Source organism: Penicillium crustosum (genome assembly GCF_028827405.1).
Source record: "Penicillium crustosum strain IBT 35664 chromosome Unknown utg000001l_segment0_segment0, whole genome shotgun sequence".
Lineage (NCBI taxonomy): Eukaryota > Fungi > Ascomycota > Eurotiomycetes > Eurotiales > Aspergillaceae > Penicillium > Penicillium crustosum.
Window position 1 is genome coordinate 2,116,088 of NW_026623122.1, and position 21,113 is coordinate 2,137,200.

General features: G+C 47.3%; 7 protein-coding genes across 7 annotated transcripts; 4 read left to right on the plus strand and 3 right to left on the minus strand.

Moving 5' to 3' along the window:
- Nucleotides 1-33: 33 nt before the first annotated feature.
- N7487_000800 (uncharacterized protein) lies at nucleotides 34-1,324 on the plus strand (the record flags this gene model as incomplete). Its single annotated transcript, XM_056868548.1, has 6 exons — nucleotides 34-201; nucleotides 302-321; nucleotides 381-412; nucleotides 470-531; nucleotides 594-718; nucleotides 775-1,324. The coding sequence occupies 6 exons, from the start codon at nucleotides 34-36 to the stop codon at nucleotides 1,322-1,324; spliced, it is 957 nt and encodes a 318-aa protein (XP_056733332.1).
- Nucleotides 1,325-1,586: 262 nt separating this feature from the next.
- N7487_000801 (uncharacterized protein) lies at nucleotides 1,587-1,931 on the minus strand (the record flags this gene model as incomplete). Its single annotated transcript, XM_056868549.1, has 2 exons — nucleotides 1,587-1,783; nucleotides 1,850-1,931. The coding sequence occupies 2 exons, from the start codon at nucleotides 1,929-1,931 to the stop codon at nucleotides 1,587-1,589; spliced, it is 279 nt and encodes a 92-aa protein (XP_056733333.1).
- A 522-nt stretch (nucleotides 1,932-2,453) lies between these two features.
- On the plus strand, nucleotides 2,454-4,037 carry N7487_000802 (H3 histone acetyltransferase RTT109; the record flags this gene model as incomplete). The annotated part of the gene is made up of 1 exon (XM_056868550.1): nucleotides 2,454-4,037. One exon carries the CDS (start codon nucleotides 2,454-2,456, stop codon nucleotides 4,035-4,037), a length of 1,584 nt encoding a protein of 527 aa, XP_056733334.1.
- Nucleotides 4,038-4,378: 341 nt separating this feature from the next.
- N7487_000803 (putative ceramide glucosyltransferase) lies at nucleotides 4,379-7,116 on the plus strand (the record flags this gene model as incomplete). Its single annotated transcript, XM_056868551.1, has 4 exons — nucleotides 4,379-4,395; nucleotides 4,638-6,171; nucleotides 6,465-6,865; nucleotides 6,990-7,116. 4 exons carry the CDS (start codon nucleotides 4,379-4,381, stop codon nucleotides 7,114-7,116), a joined length of 2,079 nt encoding a protein of 692 aa, XP_056733335.1.
- A 949-nt stretch (nucleotides 7,117-8,065) lies between these two features.
- N7487_000804 (WW domain-containing protein) lies at nucleotides 8,066-8,914 on the minus strand (the record flags this gene model as incomplete). Its single annotated transcript, XM_056868552.1, has 1 exon — nucleotides 8,066-8,914. One exon carries the CDS (start codon nucleotides 8,912-8,914, stop codon nucleotides 8,066-8,068), a length of 849 nt encoding a protein of 282 aa, XP_056733336.1.
- A 1,507-nt stretch (nucleotides 8,915-10,421) lies between these two features.
- Nucleotides 10,422-12,386, plus strand: N7487_000805 (uncharacterized protein; the record flags this gene model as incomplete). Its single annotated transcript, XM_056868553.1, has 3 exons — nucleotides 10,422-10,481; nucleotides 10,539-10,715; nucleotides 10,764-12,386. 3 exons carry the CDS (start codon nucleotides 10,422-10,424, stop codon nucleotides 12,384-12,386), a joined length of 1,860 nt encoding a protein of 619 aa, XP_056733337.1.
- An 890-nt stretch (nucleotides 12,387-13,276) lies between these two features.
- N7487_000806 (uncharacterized protein) lies at nucleotides 13,277-18,226 on the minus strand (the record flags this gene model as incomplete). Its single annotated transcript, XM_056868554.1, has 2 exons — nucleotides 13,277-16,338; nucleotides 16,432-18,226. 2 exons carry the CDS (start codon nucleotides 18,224-18,226, stop codon nucleotides 13,277-13,279), a joined length of 4,857 nt encoding a protein of 1,618 aa, XP_056733338.1.
- Between the last annotated feature and the right edge of the window lie 2,887 nt (nucleotides 18,227-21,113).

Below are 21,113 nucleotides of genomic sequence, written 5' to 3' on the forward strand. Positions count from 1 at the left end.
GGAGATCAATTGTTCGTGTAATTTTGTCATTCAATGTCCTCTGCCTTCATGTTATTCCTCACTAGCGTTGTTGTGGCTCTCCTCGCGGGTCCGGATCCAGCCATTGGGGCCATCACCTCAAGCCTACAGAGCATCTTAAAAAACACTCATGGCAGTGCAGACTATAGGTATCCTACCGATCTAACAAGAGATCTCTTACCTGTAAGTCTACCTGTGTTATCTATCATACATCGACAAACTCTCCGTGGGGCTCTCCACCATCTGGACAATGTTGTTAACCCTGGGGGCCACGAATATTTAGATTCCTGTTCATTCTCATAAGTAAGCATTATTCCCATGCTGCATACTCCTGACCTGATCATATACTAAATATACCAAAGTGACTATTGGCGAGACGAGCCTTTCTATACCGGTATGCCGGAGCCCTAGTGCCTAATATCCGGTTACCACCTAACATTGCTATGCACAGGCCTCTCACATGGCTGTACATCTACCGAAGCTGATGTCTGGCTATTCAACGGCACCCTCTATGTGAGTCTGGTCAATATACGGTATCCTGGCCGTTCTTCTAGGTGGCATGCTAACCAAACAAGGTTGGTCATGATGAATCTGCCCTGACAGAGTCCCGAACTCTTGAGTCCTTGTATATCAATCCAATTCTAGATGTCTTAGAACGTCAGAATCCCAAGAGTCCATTCGTATCATCGCCTACTAAAAAGTGAGTATCCGGCCAGGGCCCGATATGGTCTCACTGCTAATGCTTTTTTGAAACAGCGGCGTGTGGGATACTGTTCCCGACCAAACACTTTACTTTTTCATTGATGTGAAGACATCCGGCCCAGAGACTTTCAAGGCTGTGATTGCTGCTTTAGAACCTCTGCGGGAGAAGGGCTACCTTACCACCGTCAAGGATGGCAAGAACGTTACCAATGGACCCGTCACTGTCATCGGCACGGGAGAGACACCGTTCGACATGGTTGCGCCCATCAAAGACCGAGATTACTTTTTCGATGCACCTCTCGCGGATCTCGATGATCCCAAGTACGCTAATGTAACTGGTGTTATCTCGCCTGTTGCTTCAACAGATTTCCAGGAAGCCGTCGGCAAGATAACTGTCGATACGGACCCAATTCTCTCAGACGACCAACTCAAAGCTATCCGAGGCCAAATCGCCACGGCAAATGAGCGCGGAATTGGTGCTAGATATTGGAACACGCCGTACTTCCCGATTCGTGCACGAAACCTTGTCTGGAGGACTCTTTTGAGGGAAGGGGTCATTCTGCTCAATGCCGATGATCTAGATGCTGTGTCTTCTTACTTCTAAGCAACACTAGGCCCCAAGAATGGGATGAAGGTCATGCAGTCACCTAGCCAGTAGATTGCATATATACAGAGTTTTACTGAAGTTTAGGTCAATTATCCTGATTGAATTATTCCCGGTATTGCCCTGATTCAAAGATAGACAGTATCGGCTCCTCTGTCAATGTGATATCCATGTGTGCCATGATCCTCCATCTTCACCTTATCCAGGAGTTGGAAGATAAAGGCCTTTGTCAACTCCGGTCGAATGGATTCCATATCATGTCTCATTCACTGCGCAGGCATAGGCGACATTTGTGGGTTGATTGCTTGACATCGATGTGCCGGATATGACGGCTAATGCAGCGTTCATCCTCTTTTCTCATGTGCCGTTGACATTTGACGAACTCGCCACCTGCCGAGTGACCACAGGCGTAGCGAATCTGAAACTGGGCGCAGACAGTCAGCGTCATGACGTCGTTGACTAGGGTGCATGGTCAGTAGCTTTCTAAGCACAGCAAGGTAACACAAATGTAGACTTGCTCCATACGTCGGGGCTTCTGGCCATGGGATACGGCCTGGTACGTCGTGTTGACATGACTAAGATGCGGCTCTGCTACACTTGAAGCCATGGTTAGCATATTTGATGAACTATTAATTCATAATACATTCATCCGGTCAGTCTCCCTTACCTTCAGTGGTATGTTTCTGCTTGTGTCCACAGGTGTTTCGGTTGAGAGATGGACTAAGTTTGAGAAAGGAGTGGACAAAGTAAAAGAATGAAAGATCTGGTAAGAGGATAAACATAAAACACTGTCACCAGGGCAAACATCACATCTTAGCTCATCTTGGTGTTGAAGCAAACAAGTAGGCACAAAGCGTATGATCTGAAATAAGCCTTCCCCATCTTCTTTCATTCAGGTATTTTACATAAGTACCTGAGCTCAATCTTTATTGCTGAGACCTTCGCTATCTCATTTTCATCTTCATAATCAAACGCCCTCGATCAGATAGCAAATATCTACACATCGACCTTCCTAAAGCGGCAGACCATATATGTTCCTGGCACGTGATCTCCAAGGGCGCGAAATCGACCACCGCAGTCTCCAGCTCCTCTCTTCACCTTTTCCACGACTCTCATTGGACGAACAAGAATGGAGGCAGATCTGGGAGATCTCTTGGCCAAGGTCCTCCCCACCGGGGTTGAGATAACCGTTCGCCATGTCTCATCAACACCCACTCCCTGCGAAGCTCTCTTTGCAGCTGCGCCAGGCCAGGTCTCCGAGCCAACATTCTGCGAAAATCATTTCCTCTCAGTGTCAATTAACTCCAATGATGACAGTGAGATAATTATCTTCGGAATGGAGGTGATGGTCTACAACACGGCCCACTTGACCACCATCTTCATCTCCAAAGCCGACTCAACTGGTTTCCTGCATCTTCTAAAACTGCCAACTAAGGTCTCTGTCCTGAGACTGGTCTCCAATACATTTCTCTCATTTCTAGCTCGAACCCGGCAACGGCCCGGTGTACGTCTGGTCGTGTCGCTGTTCGCCCGCGCTCAGAATCAGTACCTGTTCCCGGGCAGCATTGAGAACGCTGAAAAACACGTCCTGGACGATCGAGGCCTAATCAAGTGGTGGTGTCGTGTTCTAGATCCGATTTTACGCGAGCATGAGCCAGAGTCTGATCTTCGAGAAACGAAGGCACTGGATCAAACAGTCGAAGCTGCCAAGGCCTCTGCCACCGCATACTTGATCGTTCCAAGCTGTGACCGCTTTGAAACACGCAATTTCTTCCCTCCTACAGCCAAAACCGATCCGCAGGATCGCCCACGGTGGCTCAACAGCTACCCACTGAAGCAACTGTGCCACGACCCATCAGCTCCTCCCCGCTGCTTAGTGCCTCGTTTCCCCGATGACCCCAAGACTCGTTTCCTCATCGACCTGGACGGTGAACTTCCAGAGGAGAATGAAGGTCAATCTGTCGCCCTTAATCCAGGCCGCTGGCGCAGTGTACGGTCCTTGGACCAATTCTGGGAGATGATGTCCTTCCGCCAAGAATGCTCTGCTGGTCGATTAGTCGGCTTTCTGTGGTTGGTCATCAATCCTCCTGGTTTGATGAACTCTACGTCAATGGAAAGCCAAACACGCGGTTCCTCTAACAACAGCCTAGTCTCCCATGGAGCAGATATTTCCGGGGCCATTCCGAACGAGGAGAAAGTGGAGAATGGCTCCGCCACCTTGGAGGCAGCAACAAATTTCACGATCGCCGATACCTCTCCCAAACTCGCTCGGGATGATGCATCTAGCTCTGTCAACCCCTTCGACTGGCCAGAGGCCGGACGTGGCCAGGTTGTTCTCAGCGAAGCAGACTACAAAACGATGATGGATTCGGTTCTAGACCATTTCTATGACGAGAAAGAAGTCGTCGCCAGTACAAAACTTTACGTTGACCAAGTATCTTCCCTTGCGGACGAGCTTACATGGGGCAAGAAGGTCGTCGGCAGCAATACCACAAGCGATACTGCCTCCCAGCCGGCCAATGCCAATACCAAAAATGTCCTAGATCTTGGATTGATTCGCAAGCGAAAGAAGTCATTGGGCGAGGGCAACACTCCTGTTGTAAATGAAACACAAGCACCGAGTGAATCGGGAGCCACACAACCAGCTCCATCAGTGCCGGCTGGTGTCAATGTGCTCAATGCGAACTTGGTCCGGAAGAAGAAGAAAACATGATGGGGGTTTTCATTTGCTTTTTGTTATCATGGGATAGGTCTAGGAGTTTGGGGGAAACATGGATATATTTTTTCGGGCATAAACGAATACGCAAGCATAATTACCGTAATTGAACCGCATAACCTTGGAAGTACTTATATATATGTATGTTTACATCCGGAGCTTCCGAGCAGGCAGCTATTTTGACACCTAAGTATATCTCCATTATTCATTATTGTGGGATAGAGATGCTCTCTGGTTGGTCCACGGGTCCAATACGCGTATATCGTACAATTGTGAGGGCGGAGACAGCGCAACTGCCGAAATCAAATCTTCCCGCATTCAATTACTTCTTCTCCAGAATGTCCTTCTCGACTACGTCTGCGTCTATGTTGATGTTGCTTTTCCATTGCGTCCCATGCTAAAACCTACCTTTTCGTTCCTCCTCCGCAGATCTGATGATGGTGCGCTGTACGCGCCTGTCGCGATCGGTTGGATTGCCCTGATATGGTATACATTCATATTGGCAGTTTGCGGTCTAGGGTATTTTCAAATGTATGATTCGGCCCTCTTTTTCAAAAGAAAAAAAACACATAACTAACACAATCCCTTTCTGCTCAGATGGAAATATTTCCTCAGCAAACCACATCGGTCACGGCTAACGAACACCTCCGCCACCGACGTACCGCACGTCACCGCCATCCGGCCTGTCAAGGGCCTTGAGCCCCACTTGTATGACTGCCTGGCTGCCACCTTTCGACAGGACTACCCGAGCGACAAGCTCAGCATTCGTCTCTGTGTATCAACGCGCGACGACCCGGCCTACCCTACCCTGCGCAAACTAATCACCGACTTCCCCCATGTTGATGCACGGATCTTTGTCGAAGATGAAGATCCGCTCTTGCAGCAGGATGGCATCAATACGTACACGCTCGGACCGAATCCCAAGATCCGGAATATGAGCCGCGCATACCGAGAAGCGAAAGGAGATATCGTCTGGATCATTGACTGCAATGTCTGGGTCGGGAAGGGAGTCTGTGCTCGGATGGTGGACAGACTGTGCGGGACGGGACCCGCATCGAACAAAAAATACAAGTTCGTGCACCATCTACCCGTGGCCGTGGACGTGACCGGAGAGAGCAACCTGCGTGAAGAGCGACAGGCGCTCGTGGACGCCAACCCACAGTCCACGGATGCCGATGCAGCGGCCGCAGCGATGCCCTCCGTCCGTCCGGAGGATGGGCCTGCAGCCATGATAGCCACTGGAGGCGGTCGCTTGGAAGAGCTGTTCCTATCCTCCGCGCACGCGAAAATGTACACTGCGATCAACACGGTTCTTGTTGCGCCATGCATCGTGGGAAAATCCAACATGTTCCGCCGCTCCCATCTCGACTATCTCACCCGTCCGGCGGTCTCGGGTCCCGAGGCTCGTCATCCCGGCATCGATTTCTTCTCCGACAACATCTGCGAGGACCATCTTATTGGTGATCTGCTGTGGAAGAAGCAGGTGCGGGAAGAGAAAGAGCTCCGCGAGCGTTGGGGCAAGCATGCCATGGTCTTTGGTGACATGGCTATTCAGCCTGTTGCCAACATGAGTGTGCCGGCATATATCGCTCGTCGTGTCCGGTGGCTGCGGGTGCGTAAATTTACAGTTCTACTCGCTACGCTTGTCGAACCAGGCACCGAGTCCTTTTTATGCACAATCTATGGCGCCTGGGGCATTACTACTGCCTTGGCGCCGTATCTTGAGCGGAAGGGCGTGCAATATGCTGCCCATCTTGGGACGTGGAGTGCATTTTTTGTTGTATTCGCACTTGGCATGGTCTCCTGGATCCTGGTTGATTGGACACTGTATATCAAGCTGCATTCCGCGAGATGCATCGAGTTGGATGAGGATACCCCAGCATTTGCTCGGCCTCAACGCCACCGATCATCCCAAACTACTCGCCGCCCGTTCATGCAATGGTTTGGTGCCTGGCTCGGCCGTGAACTGCTAGCCCTGCCCATCTGGATCATGGCAGTGTACGGCGGTGTGACGGTCGTTTGGCGGGACCGGCGGTTTAAGGTCGGCTTCGATGCGAAAGTTCGGGAGATTGATCCCTCTCCTCCACCACCTGTGGAGGTGTCGCCTTCTACCGGAGCGGTAGCGGGCAAGGTCCGCAGTGATTGAATTGATGTGTAGATGAAAGCATATGAGCGTTATGTATACTAGAGCAACATCCCAAAAGCCCTGAAGCGTCTTTGAATGTAAAGTTATGATGAAAAGAAAAAAACCAAAATGCATTAATATAGACACTAACGAATAACATATGCGAGAATAGAAAGTACCCATATCTCCAATTCTATGCGTGAAATCTTAAACTTTTCTTCAATCATTTCCGACCTCATTGATAATAAAAAAAATCAAGCAGATCCACTAGCCTCACCCTCAGTAGCCCCCTTCTCCAGACTGGCACCAACATCCGAAGCCAGGAGCCACTCAACAACCTGTCTGCCCGCAGACATCTCACCAGCATTCTCAGCAGGCCTCTCCTCGCCCTCATTCTCACCAATAGTCATCTCAATCTCCTGAGTCTGAGCATCGGCACCCTCAACGTCCTCATCACCTTCAACGGCAGCCCACGCCGTCCGCTCAGCGAGGAACACAGCGTCGTGACCAGCATCGTTCTTAACATCAAGGTCTGCACCAGCTTCGACAAGCGCCTTGACACATTCCAAGTGCGCGTTAAGCGCAGCCCAGTGCAGAGGTGTGTTACCAGAGTTGTTGCGGTGGTTAACAAATGCAGTACGCTGGGCAGCGTCTGCAGACGACAGCTTTTGGAGCAGGGTCTTGAGAATTTCTGGGTGGAGTTAGTAAATACAAGAAATAGGCGGGTAAAACAAAACACAAGATTTGAGACATGCATGACATGTAAAAACGCATCCAAGTCAAATGAAGTCATTCAATTAACATACCGGCGTTTCCATTCGCAGCGGGGAAGTGCAGAACGCAGGATCCAGAGCCACCCTCGCTCTCATCAGCCATGTCGATGGCAGATGCCACGATCTGGGACTCGTTGCAGCCGTGTTGGCCGGCGAGGTTGGCGATGTCCTCATTTAGGGCCTCGAGGTCGCCTGCTCGGGCGTCATAGATCAGATCGTCGACTGCATCGGCGGAGAGTGCGATTGGCACTGAAGGCTTTGCCTGTGATGTGGTGGAAGTAGACATGATGTGTGATGAACCAGGTTTTTGGTGTTATTTTTCTTCTTTTTTCTTAGTGGGGTTGTTTTTGATATCCCACTTTATTTGATGTAGCTGGAGTGGGGTGTCAGTAAAAGGTCGATGTTCACGATTGAGAGATGATAAGTGACAGGGCAACAAAGAGTGTGATGTATATAAAATCATAAAGGACATTGGAGAAATGGGAATTTTGCATAGTACGACAGCATGGCCCCCGCGATATATCCGGCTGATAAGGACTTCAATGTCAAGGACAAGTTCCAGCCACAAAATGAAAAATCGCAGTTCGAGGTGTTTTTTTCACCACAATTTTTAGAGGCAATTAACAGGGAGTAAATTCAATCTTACCTTTGCTTTCAGTTCTTTGCTTTCTAGCGTGGAGTATCCCGGCAACAAATGAAGCGATCGCCGCAAAAAATAATTTGATATCGCGGGTCATGTGACTGATAGTGGGCTATCAATCGGTATCAGTCGGTACAATAGAAGTCGGATGAACGTGGATGCCAGTAACTAAGCACGCATCATATGAATTCAAATTACTGGAAGAGTCCCATGTCGAGACGATATTTGTGTTCATACATGGTACATTGTACAAATACTAACTTTGTTCAATCGTGGATAGAGACGACAGGAATTCCGTCTGCCTCTACCCACATGCAAGACAGAACGCCGAGAGAAAAACAAATCAAATAAGCTCAAACGCCGAGTCCCACGTCCGGTGGGATGGTATCAAAAAGCTCCGAAATGGCAATGCGACCAGTGGCAACGAGAGAATACACCAAACAACCCTTCCTCCCAGAACTCGAACAAACACCTAGCCACACGGCCCCTAATCCCTGAGCCAAGCCCGCCTCTTCTCCTCCTTCTTCTCACGACGTTTCTCCTTGAACTGTTTCAACTCTTGTTTCGTCAATTTCTTAGCGCTGCGCTCTGCGCGCAAACTCCGGCCGTCATGGCTATTTGCCGCGGCATCTACGTCGAAGAAAGCGTTCATCTGTCGTCGAGACTTGTTCTCGTCATTGTGATTATCCGGATTGATCGTTGCAGCTTGCCATCGTCCAGTGAAGCGGTTGAATGTGCCGGTAGCTGCATATGCTGCAGAGGGATCGAACCCGGCTGCGTTCGCGGGCTGTGCTGGCTCTTCGTGGTATTGTGCATATGGTGCGGTGGGGTCATAGTCGCCGTGTATTGCGGGATTGTAACCACCGAGGACTGGTTCTTTTTTCGGGGCTGCGCTTGGGTGGCTGTCTTCTGTGCCGGGTGCTGCTGGGATTGCTGCGACTGCTGCGGCCTCTGGCACGCGGGGGTTTTCCCACTGAGAAACTCCAGTGAAGCGGTTGTAAAAGTAATATGCCCCTGCGTTGGCGTCCCATACAGGTTCCCATCCGTCGTCCTCGACCTGTGCGGGCGGAGCCTCGGTGGGAAGTGGTGGTGGGACTTCAGCGGGGAGGGGTGGTGCAGATGTCAATTCATCGTGCTCATGCTCATCGGGTTGCGACTTGGACGCATCCGTTTCCGGTTCTTCAGTGGGTTGTGTTTCTTCGTTCTTTTCCTCCTCGTCTTTCTGCGTGTCGGTGTCATGCTTGGCTTCCGTCTCAAGGCCCGACGGAGCAGGGCTAGGTGAGCCACTGGCGCGCTCTTGTAGAACAGATGCCGATGCTTCTGGTGAGGCAGACATGATGGGCAATAAACGCAATGATTGTTGCAGGCAGCTAACGAATTGACCGAAGAGAAAGAGATCAGATGCGATCTACCCTGTCGAAACAGAGGGCCCGTGCGTGGCAATTCAACGCCACCGCCTACCCAAATGGCTCAGTATATACGCTAACCCTAAATGAGATTAGCGCGGGCCCATAGGGTATACTTTGTGTCACCAACATCAGACTACAAGTGTGCTCTATACGGACCACCTATCTCACTTTTCCTTCCTAGCCGAAAGTATTCCCTTTGTGGGAGGATATATCCTGATCATTCACGTTGTTGGCCTATTTGCCATCATCATCCAGTTGCGCAATCTACACAGGTTGAGCGCAGCGACTGATTTCTGGATCTCTGATTTGTTTTCGAGATGCAGTACAAACTGCAAGATCGGATTCTGGTTATGTATTCAGCCAAATGTCTCCGGAGCATGTTATAACGATTGTGAATATATCTTGCTCTCTGTGATACGCTATTTTCTTTACCCATCCCCCCTGTGAGTTCCCTATGGAGCTTCCCTTGGGAAAATCAGAGTCAACAATGAGCTTCTGTGTGAAACCTCGACCTCAGTCTATTTGATATAGTAGAATTAACAAGGGAAGTGAGAGATGGCTACTTATTAGGCAACTTCTTGGTGGAATGTGCCGTCGGGAATGTGTATGGTTGGCTCGTCTGGGTTCTAGATCTCTTCCACTGTGGATGCCTCGTGACTTCCAAGACATTGGGGATAAAGACCTTGATACTACTGTTGAACTAACAATTGGAATCCAGGAAAACCTTGATATATAGGAACTCTGAGGAAAAAGTTGAAATTTTCCAACTGAAACCAGAATTACCGATTGTCAGACCTACTATGGATATGCTAAGTACAAATATTGCATGGTGACATCTAGCTCATTTCATAGATAGAAAAGACTCTTGAGGAATAAACGAATAAACTGTAGGATACTTCGAATTGTTCTAACCTGAATAATTCTCTCTCAACTGCTAAGGTGTAGCTCCTTGCTTGACTTTCCAACCCTTTAAACTTTTCGGTGAATTTGAGCGAGCCCTATAGCTCAGGCACAGTTACCGACTGTTCTAATTGGTCTTTCCTTGTTTCTAGCACCGGAATGTTCCCCCTGCATTGGTTCCTTGAACTATAGCGATGTGAACTCCCTGATTTCAGTAAACCACCTGCTTCACCATGAGTTTGGACCCTCACCATTGGATTTATCGCAAATTCCTGTATCAAGGTGGCTGACATTCCTTTTTTACTTTCTGCTTTGTTGATAGTAAGACTGGACTAGGGATTTATGGGATGAGGTTAAAAAGGACCTTGTCGGAGCTCTCTTTGATGCTCGCCATCCAACATCCAGTCGACAACCTTCGCCAAATATCGTCTCTCATTTTCGTTGTTTTTTAAACCCACGCTCAACATCAGCGTCATTCACTCATTTTATTGTCTTATTTGATTACTGGCCTTAATTAATACGGTCTTGCCCATGATGAAGGGGATTGCTCTTCTTTCGCTTTTTGGAGCTGCACTGGCTCATCCGGCGGGCCTTGTGAGTACTTCCATTTCTACAACTTGGGGCACAGGTCTGACATTGAGGATATCTTAGTGGTGGGGTACGGATGTCTGCTACACCAGCCCAGACAATACCGACAATCAGTGCTCGGATGTTCAGCAGAAAGGCTTTGACTTGTCTGAGCTGGGAAACGGTGACAATTGGAGCTTTGACGGCTTCCATTTTGTTGGCCTCGAGCCCAAGAATGGGTGTCAAGGATCTAGTTACGGGGTTGGTCATTCGCACATATCAAAGGCTCTCGATTCTAACTTTCTCAAGGGCACTTGTCTTGGTGGAAAACTCTCTAGTGACGATGACTGGACAATCAAGATTTCCGCCACTGACGCTCCATTCTCAATCCGAAACTTCCATCTTTCAACTTCCCGGAGCACCGATGTTTTCATCATCTACGAGATGCCGGATGGTTCTTCCTGTCATCATGTCGCTTCCAGTTCGTACAGGGGAACTGATGTCGGCAACGACCAGTGTGGCGGTGCTGTATCAGTCGAGTTCACTCTTCCCCAAGAGAACAAGTTCGGTGATTGTGATATTGAGATCCATTCGATCGACTTTGACTGCTCTACTGGATCTAAGCCACCAGGTCCCGTCATTGACCCCCCTCACTCTCACTCTCACCCTGTGCCTACCCCGAGCTCGAGTGTTTCCCCTCCTCCTTTCCATCTGCCCTCTACTACGCTGGAAGTTCCTACAATTCGCCACTCTTCTCAGACTTCCCAGAGGATGACGACTTCCACAATCTGGACCACCGAGGAGATTACTGTCACCAAATGCCCACCCACTGTCACTAACTGCCCTGGTCATTCGACTGTTTTGGTCACCTCTACATACCCATTGTCGACCACAGTCTGCCCGTATACGCCCGTGGAAACGAAAACTAGTGCAACCTCTCCTCATGTTGTGCATTCGGATCCCCCGAGCTCGACTAGCCACTCTTCCTGGCATATGACTACTTCCACAATCTGGACTACCGAGGAGATCACCGTCACTAAATGTGCACCAACTGTCACTAACTGCCCTGGTCATTCCACTGTTTTGGTTACCTCTACATACCCATTGTCAACGACTGTCTGCCCGTCTAAGCCCACGGAAACCGATCCTAGCACAACCTCCCCTCGTGCTGTACACTCGCACACCCCGATCACGAGCTCTGTTACTACAGCCACTGAGCCCAGCCCGCCCGTTGTTACCGCTCCCTGCCCTAACGTGGTACCCAAGTGTCTCAACACATGGCTCACTATTCCGAAGTGCAACTCCAACAGCGATGCCGCATGCTTCTGCCCATCTACTGAATTCACAGACAAAGTTAGCGGATGCATTCGGGCCTGGAGCAGCTCCAAGAAGGAGGAAGATTCCGCCCTTGCCTTCTTCGCTGGCATTTGTGCCCCCTTCGTTCCGGAGAACCCTGCTATTGTAGACATTGCTACAACTTGCACTTCTTCTGACCCCATTCCTAAGACCACTGCTGGTCCTAAGGTCACTCCCAGCACACGTACCGTTGTTGTGACTGCTGGTGTGCCTACATCCACCCCCAAGGCTCCTTGTACCACCATCAGCTGGGCTTCACACACGGCAACTGTTCCCCTTGTTGGGTTCAGCACGGTCACTTGTTCTTCCACAACCTCTGTGAATCTGGTGGTTGTTACTACGCCTAGTCCTACTTCTAAGACTGGCCATTTTGTGCACGCGTCGTCCTCGACGTTGACAACTAGTTGCAAAACCCACTCTATCCCCCTTGTTACGCCAACTGCCCCTAAGCCCACTATTTCCAAGCCCACAGGATCTAAGCCAACTGAAACTGTTGTCCTTGGCAATGGTGGGTCGAAACTGCCCATGTGCAGTTTCTGGACTTTTGGCATCGCCCTTTTGGCGCTCCTTTTTTAATAATTTCCTCGTTCAATTTCTGAGAAAATGAACTTTACTTCATTATGGTCGATGGTCATTTGTTTCATCGCATGTATTGAATGCAAGGCAATGCGAACTAGGTTTCGATCCGATTAAAAACTATTTTCTAGAATAATTATATGCGACTTCTTTATTCTTGAAGATTATTGATAATGGACGTAACGTTAGAAGTGAGTTGCGATATCTGTAGTTTCATCAATTTGACCGCCATCCGCATTCATCTTCCTATAACTGACTACAACTGAACTTCAGGCCATCCTGGGCTGATCAATACTTTTGCAAACTCTTTTATTGTGGTATGGACTGACCCTGCGACGGTGCCTCCCAATATCTACCACTTTTCATATTGATCAAATTGGAGACGCCAAATGTAAATCTATATGCATGAGTGGAGGCAGGTATGGCGAACTTTTTCAAATATGAATAAGTGCTAGTCGCCACTTGGGCAGGAACATTTAAATCTGTTGGTTTATGCAGCGTGAGCTTGGATAAAGTGATCGTGGATATCTTGGGTTTGGCTGAGTTGGAATACACTTGCATGGATTGGACGGAAGGCATATACAAACAAAACTGAAAATTTACGGATCCCGAAGTCCGAGGACTGGCTTAGGCAAGGATTATTTGTCGGATTGGTCTGTATTGTAAATGTAGGGGTCCAATCAGTGGTATTCAACTCTCTGTATTTCTGTATCGGCTCTTGGTACAATTTATATGGAGCCATGATTACATAACATTAATTACAAAAATGTGTAGGATTAATAAATCCCCCGGTATGCCGGTCGTCATGCTCCGACACACCCCCTCAGCTATCCCAGTATGGGATTGCTGGACTTGTTAGATCGGCATATTGATCTCCATGGTTTAATTGACTAGGCCATTAGATAGCCTATGTCCACCATCCTGAGCATCCTTAGGAAGCTCTCATGCTTCTGGCGAGATAGCATCTTTGTGAGTCCATCTGCGACCATGCTCGCCGTCGGCACCCATCGCACCATTATGCGTCCTTCTCTAACCTCTTGCCGAAGCCAATGATGATGAATATCGACATGCCGAAGCTTCGTTTCGAAGGCAGTGTCCTCACTAGTAAGTAGGCTGATCGTTCTCTCGTTGTCGCAGTCGATCGTCATATTGTGGGAGGGTTCAAAACCGAGGCTTTTTAGTAGTCGACGCCACCATTGAAGTTGCTTCCCTGTCTCTGATAGGCCTAGCAGCTCTGCTTCAGTGGTTGACGTTGTCACGGTGGGTTGCTTGCTCGCTTTCCAGTCAACTGGTCCACCATAAGCTTGACAGATGTAGCCTGCAGAGCTCTTTCGATCTGGGTGATCTCCGTATGAAGCATCGCTTGCGAACTGTATGGAATCGATTCCAGTGCTTACTGCGTCTGCACTATATTCAATAGCTAGGTTCCGGGTAGTATATAGGTAACTGATGACCCGGTCAGCTGCTTGGTGGTGCTGGGGCCCTGGATTCGTCAAGAACTGAGCTAGTCGAGCGGTGGCCTTTGCAGCATCTGGCCTAGTGATAGTGGTGGCATAGCCTGCGGATCCAACCTTCTTTTGATAGAGAAGGATCTCCTTCGGGGTGGCTACGCCTTGGTAAGGCGTCAATTCGTCAACTGGTAGTGGCGTATAGACAGGTGGTCGATCTGTCAAATTGTAGCGGGTAGCAATGCTTGTCATATAGCTATCTTGACATAGCCAGAGCTTCTTCTGCTTCCTATCGCGAATGATTCGGATATTGAGAAACCATGATGCTTCTCCATGATCTGTCAGCTCCCAGTGGGCTTCTAGATCTCGCTCCAATTGCATGGCTCTTGCCTTAGCATTTGCATGGCTAGCAATTAAGATATCATCCACATAGAAGAAGACTATTAGCCCTTCTCCGACGAAGACACAAGGGTCTTCTGGTGCTTGTTGCAGACCTAGTTTTCGGAGTACACTAGCTGCTTCTTGTTGCCAAAGACGTGGCGAGATCCGTAAGCCGTACAATGCTCGACGAAGCTTCCAGCATTTACCTAGGGACTGGAACCCTTCTGGCATCTGCGTATACGTCGGTTTCTCTTGGCTTAGCTTGCTATTCAGAAATGCAGTGACAGCATCTCGCTGACGGAGGTCTAGGTCAAAGGCAGCGACTAGTGCAAAGATCATTCTTGCTGTTCTTGCTGCTAGCGTAGCAGCTCTCTTTTCTTCATAGGTAATCGTCTCAAGATCCCCACGAACACAGATTCGAGCCTTCAATTTCAAAAGGTAACCGTCCTGGTCGAATTTGTATGCAAAAACCCATAGTAAGGGAAGGATTTGTATCCCTCGATCCTTTGGCTTTTCAATGACTTCGAATGTCTCTTTTTCAGATAGAGAGTGGATCTCTTTCTTCATTGCTGCGAGAAAACCTTGCTGAAAAGGATGATTTATGACATCCTTCCAGTACTTGGGTGGTGGTGGGAGATCATCTCGATGGCGGCGAGCGTTTGGTTTCTCGGCGTATAGACCAGCTGCAAATGCATGTAGTAGAGCCGGTGGCTCTTCTTCGTCAATACCCTGTACTATAGTGGTTGCATATGCAAAATCGTCATCTTGTTTTGCTTTGCGTATTCGACGTCCACTTAGTATGTTGCTGGCATCTATATTGCTGGAGATCTCTCTGCTTGGTGCTAGCAGTTCTGCCTGGAGCTGTCTTTCTAGCTCATTTTCCACCTCTCTATTGGGTTCTTCATTAGGTTCTCCATTGGCTTCTTCATTGGCTTCTTCATAGGCTTCTTCATGGGCCTGATCTTCACTGAGCAGTTGATCATCTAGATCATGCGTATCCACCCCCTGATCAGGGCCAGTTTCCACCCCTTGCTGTAAGCCAGTTTCTTCATTTGGTGGGGTTAATGGTGATGGATCTTGATCCTTCTGTATGTCCTGGATCTCACCGGCTTCTTTTCTGACCGAGGTCAGAAGTATAGGTGGTAGGCTTATTGGGGTAGGCATTAATGCCTGCCTGCTCACCCCCTGAAGTGGGGTGATCTCTCGGTAGTCAACCTCACTTAGCTGAATATCTTGTGAAGTATCTGGTAGAGTATCTGGTAGAGCATCTGGAAGAGCATCTAGAAGAGCATCTGGTAGAGCATCTGGAAGAGCATCTGGTAGAGCATCGTCGGTTTCATCTTGTCGGTTTTGATGCTCACTTTCCGGCGTACTAGTTGCTTCCTGGCTAGCGATCTGATGGTTGATGATTTGCGCCACTTCGTCGGGCGTAATCTCTTCTGGCTCTCTCACTAATGGTAGTGGAATAGGCTGAGATTTCTCATAGTCCGGCGAGTATTTACGTGCTTCATCAATGACTGCATCTCGTATATACCTCACTTTCCCACTGTGTGGAAACCAGATTTTGTAGATATTAGATGCCAAGTATCCGACTAGGAAGCCGACCTCTGCTCTTGGATTCATCTTATCTGACTGGATCTGCCTCTCAATGCGGCAGTACGCCAAACTTCCATATAATCTAACATTTGCTAGATTGATCTTCGGGGCTGTTGGAGCAAATTCTCTTCTTACTTCTTCCCATGGTATTAACCACTTGTTCTCAGAAGCAATGTATGTAGGGGTACGGTTCAATAACCACACTGCAGCGCTTGCGAATTCAGGCCATAGGTCTTTCGGAAGCTTGCCTTCAAGAGAGAGCATACGCATACGGGTAATGATCATCCCGCCAGATCTCTCGGCATACCCATTCATCTCTGAGTGGCCGGGTGGAGTATGATATATCAAGATACCATCGCTTGTCAAACTGTGCTCCGCTGTTTTGCCTGCTGCGGCTTCATTGTCATAGTGAAATGCCTTGATCGGAAGGTTCCACTGATTCCTTGCTAGCTGTACAAACTGGTTGATCGCTATCTGGCATTCAGGCTTTAGCTCATGTGTCATGATCCAGTGGAATCTCGGCCCTTCTATATAGAAGTGAGATATCCATCGATGTCGATTGTATGCTGGCGGCAGTTGTATTAGATCAAAGTGGATTCTTCCAAATGGTCCAAAAGTACGTCCCACTGGCCGGCGAGAGATCTGCTTTGGTGCTCTCCCAATACGACATGTATGGCATAATGAAGCTTCTTCTTTCTCTGCTTTCTGGAGGACTATACCGTCTACCATAGTAGCAAGCTTAGCTACGGCGCGGGGCTCAATGTGAGCAAGTCGCCGATGCCAGATGTCAGCCGATGCCTTTGATTCCTGCGGCTTTACTGAGGATCTCTGTGTGGCATATGCTTGTTGTGGTGGTGGGGCCTCGTTTGGTTCGTCAAAAATCCATAGGTTAAATTGATCCCATAGATGCACATTGACTACAGGTAAATCCTTTGGATCTCGGATGCAGTTTGTACGTTGACACCAGGTGCCCCCCTTCTTCTTTAGCATCGCGTACGATACTAGATTTGTATGGAAGCTAGGCGAGTAGAGAGCGTCACTCAATGTGATTTCCATTCTCCCTTTCTGTGGATGCTTGCCGACTAGTCGAACTTTGCCTCTCCCTAGCACCTGCGTAGTACTGTCACCAGTTGTCAAATCTATGACTTCCGGCGTAAAATCAATAAACAGTGCTCTGTTATTGCATACATGTGAACTGGACCCAGTGTCAAGAATCCATCGATTGCGGAGAGAGAGCTCGCCAGTCTTTGCAGCTGAGAGTGCATGCTTGCCAATCTGTATAGCTTCACTTAGTAGCTTGCCTTGGTGCTTGCCCTGGGGCTTGCCCTGAGGCTTGCTCTGAGGCCTGCTCTGAGGCCTGCCCTGTTGCTTACTCTGGTAGGTGGTGGCGAAGCTAACGTGGTTTGCAGATTCATGATGCTTTGATTTAGCTTCATTGACAGCTTTGTCGACCCATTGCTTCCACCCTGGATCATTTGCTAGCTTCTTTCTAGCTCTCTCTAGCTTCCCTTCGTCTAGGGTATATCCTTCTGGGCGTATAGCTTCATTCATGAGCCAGCAGTTGGCCACCTTGTGGTGTGGATGACCATTGCCACATGGACATTTTCTCTTCTCGAATGGAAGCTTCTCTTGCTTCGCTTCCGGCTTTGCTTCTCGATGACCTTGCCAGGTTGAAAAAGCACTTTTTGGAGCATTAGTTGAGGTCACAGTTTTGACGCCTATCTCCCGATTCATTGCACGGAATGATTCAAGAAGATCTCGAGTGTCATATTTCTTCTTATCCATAACAATCTCTTGGTATTTTCCTTGCCACCAGATTGGCAGTACCTCTTTAACTGCATGTAGGAAGTCTCGATTGGAATCTGCATCGCTAATGCCGAGGCTAATAGCTTGCTCTCTTAGTGAATTCCACTTTTGAAGCCACTGCTCAATATCACCGGTTGGTTTCTGCATGGCAAAGACCTTCCAATTCATACGGATTTCTTCTTCGTACGCCGTTGACCGAGCAAATCTAGTCTTTAGGTATACAAGCCTCTCATACGGAGTACGATATGTGATCAGAGCAAGGTGATGCATTGGGTCGAGGTAGGTAAGGATGTACTCGTTGACATCACTTAGTCCTTTTGCTTGCTTCTCCCACTTCGTGTACTTCATTTTATACACGTCCATTCGATCTCGCCAAATCCTTCGATCCTTGTCATCGCCGTCCTCTGGGTATTCCGGTTCCACCGGTTCTTGGAGAGGTATAGATCTTATTGCTTGGGATTCGGTTGTCGTCGGGGGATCTGGGTTGCAAAGGTCCCATACGTTCTTTTGCATGGCATATAGCTGCACTTTTGCAAACCAAGTGAGCCACTGCGGCGAGTCCTTCAGTTTTTCGCCCTTCATGGCGGAGAGAATTGATGCTGCCTCCATTGCTGGATTCAGGGGTAGCTGGGAATAGCTTCACAATTGCTAATTCAGGGGTAGCTAGGAGGTTTCAAGGGGTAGAAAGCAGGCTTCTAGTAGTGTACTAGATACTATATCTCAAATAGTAATGCTTTCTTCGATGCGAACCGGGCTCATAACTGTCGGATTGGTCTGTATTGTAAATGTAGGGGTCCAATCAGTGGTATTCAACTCTCTGTATTTCTGTATCGGCTCTTGGTACAATTTATATGGAGCCATGATTACATAACATTAATTACAAAAATGGGAATTGCTACAGACACGGCACGTTTTGCTAGTAGCACGGCACATTAGGTAATATTCCCTTTACATAATCAATTTTGACCGAGATCGTTACCATACATTACCACAGCAACTACATTACTTACTACTGTAGCAACTACATTCTATCTACTTCTGCTATAAGAACCACTCTATCTTCTCATTGATCTTACTTCATCCAATTGATCTTACTTCATCCAATTGATCTTACTTCATCCAATTGATACTTGATTTCACCTAATCATGGAGCCACCAATTGAGCAAGTCTTTGAGACTAGAGAGCAACTCCTTACTTCGATACGACAGCATGCCCTATCTCATGGTTATGCTATCACTATCATCAACTCCGCTAAGGAGAGGAATATTTGTCTTGGTTGTGATAGAGGCGGTATATACCATGATCATATTGATGCCCCAGAAGGGGCAAAACGCCGGAAGACAAGTACTAGACGGATGAACTGCCCATTCCGCCTTTATGCAAAGAAGCTTGTTGATACTAATCAATGGGAAATCCAGGTAAGAAATCCTAATCATAATCATGCAGCTACTAATAATATGATAGGGCATCCTATGGCAAGGCGTCCACAGCTTACTAAAGATCAAAATCAAACTATTAAACATCTATCAGATATTGGATCTCGACCGCAGCATATTATAAGTCTATTAAGAAAGGATCAACCTGATATCTTAATAAGACCAAAAGATATTTATAATATAAGAGGTAGTATAAGACAGAAAAAGCTTAGGAATCACTTACCTCTTAAACTTCTTCAACAGATATTAATTCAGAATCAATGGAAATATGCATTTAAACAAGATATAGAAGGTCATATTCAATTTTTTATGTTCGCTCACCCTGAATCAATTAAGTATGCTAATCAATATAATAGGGTCTTTTTATTAGACTGTACTTACAAGACGAATCGGTATAAGATGCCTCTTTTACATATTATTAGTCTCTCGCCATCGAATTCATCCTATAGTATTGCTTTCTGCTTTATGCAAAATGAGCAGGAAGAAAGCTATAAGTGGACTTTACAGACTTTTTTTTCATAGCTTGACCCCTTACCCTTTTCTCCAGTTCTTTGCACTGACAGAGATCTTGCTTTATTAGGTACAATTAAATCTATCTGTCCTAGAAGCCCACATCTACTATGCATTTGGCATATTAATAAGAATGTGCTGGCAAAGACAAAGCAATATTTCTCTTCAAATGAGGAATTTGAGGCTTTTATCAAGTCATAGAAAGAGCTAATTAATTCATCAAATATTGATGAATATAATGCTCAATTAGCTAAGTTCACAACGCAGTTTAATCAAATTGCCCCTAATGCTCTTAGATATATTCAAAGTACTTGGCTAACCTATAAAGAGATGTTTATTAGGGCTTGGGTAGGGCAATATCTTCATCTTGGTAACTGGGCTACATCAAGAGTGGAGGGGTCTCACGCTTTTTTAAAAAAGTATATAGGGGGATCTTCAGGTGATATGCTTCATGTTTTTGAGAGAATTAATAATGCTTTACAGGCTCAGTATCAGCGACTTGAATCTGATCTTACAGAAGATAAGATTAAGAGACTAAATTTCTGCTCCCACTTTCTCTATTCGAATATTATAAAGAGAACATCACGATATTCAATATCTTTAATCTCTAATCAAGCTGCTATAGCTAAGAGAGCTACCCCCGAAGCACCTTTATCAAACTGCACTAATATATTCACTAGGACAATGGGCCTTCCGTGTGCCCACCGAATCGCTAGTTTATTAACAAAACATCAACCAATCCCACTAAGCGATATCCATCAATTTTGGAGGATTGGCCTTAGTAATGAGTCATCTATGTATCTGCCAATACTAGATCCTCTATTACCACCACCAACTCGCAGATCAGCTCAAGAGAACATATCAGATCAAAACATCAAAACATCAAACCAAAAGGTCACTAAGAAGAAAGCACCCTCGAAGTGCTCAAATTGTGGAGAAATTGGCCATACAATCCGCTCCTGCAGAGTGTGAAAAGCATGTAAATAAGATGAAAAGCACAATAAGATTGACTAGAGAGAATTGATTCATGGTCGGGTTCTTATAGTAATGAAGCAGTAGTAGATAGAATGTAGTTGCTACAGTAGTAAGTAATGTAGTTGCTGTGGTAATGTATGGTAACGATCTCGGTCAAAATTGATTATGTAAAGGGAATATTACCTAATGTGCCGTGCTACTAGCAAAACGTGCCGTGTCTGTAGCAATTCCCTACAAAAATGTGTAGGATTAATAAATCCCCCGGTATGCCGGTCGTCATGCTCCGACATTATTCATTGAAGGATACTCCGTAGTAAAAAAATATTGCCTATACCATGAAAAGCCCACATACGGATTAGCTAGGGTACATTATGCGGGACACAGCCCACTTTCGGCTAGCCTTCATGAAACAACCTAGTCGTTGATAAATAATCGAGATATGAATCTGCTGATGATGGACCCCTGGACATTTAGTGGGCCCCTCCCTAATATTGGGCCGAACTATTGTAATAAACTCCATAAACCGGTGGCCCAATAATTGGGAGATCCCACTGTATATACACATAATCGGAGA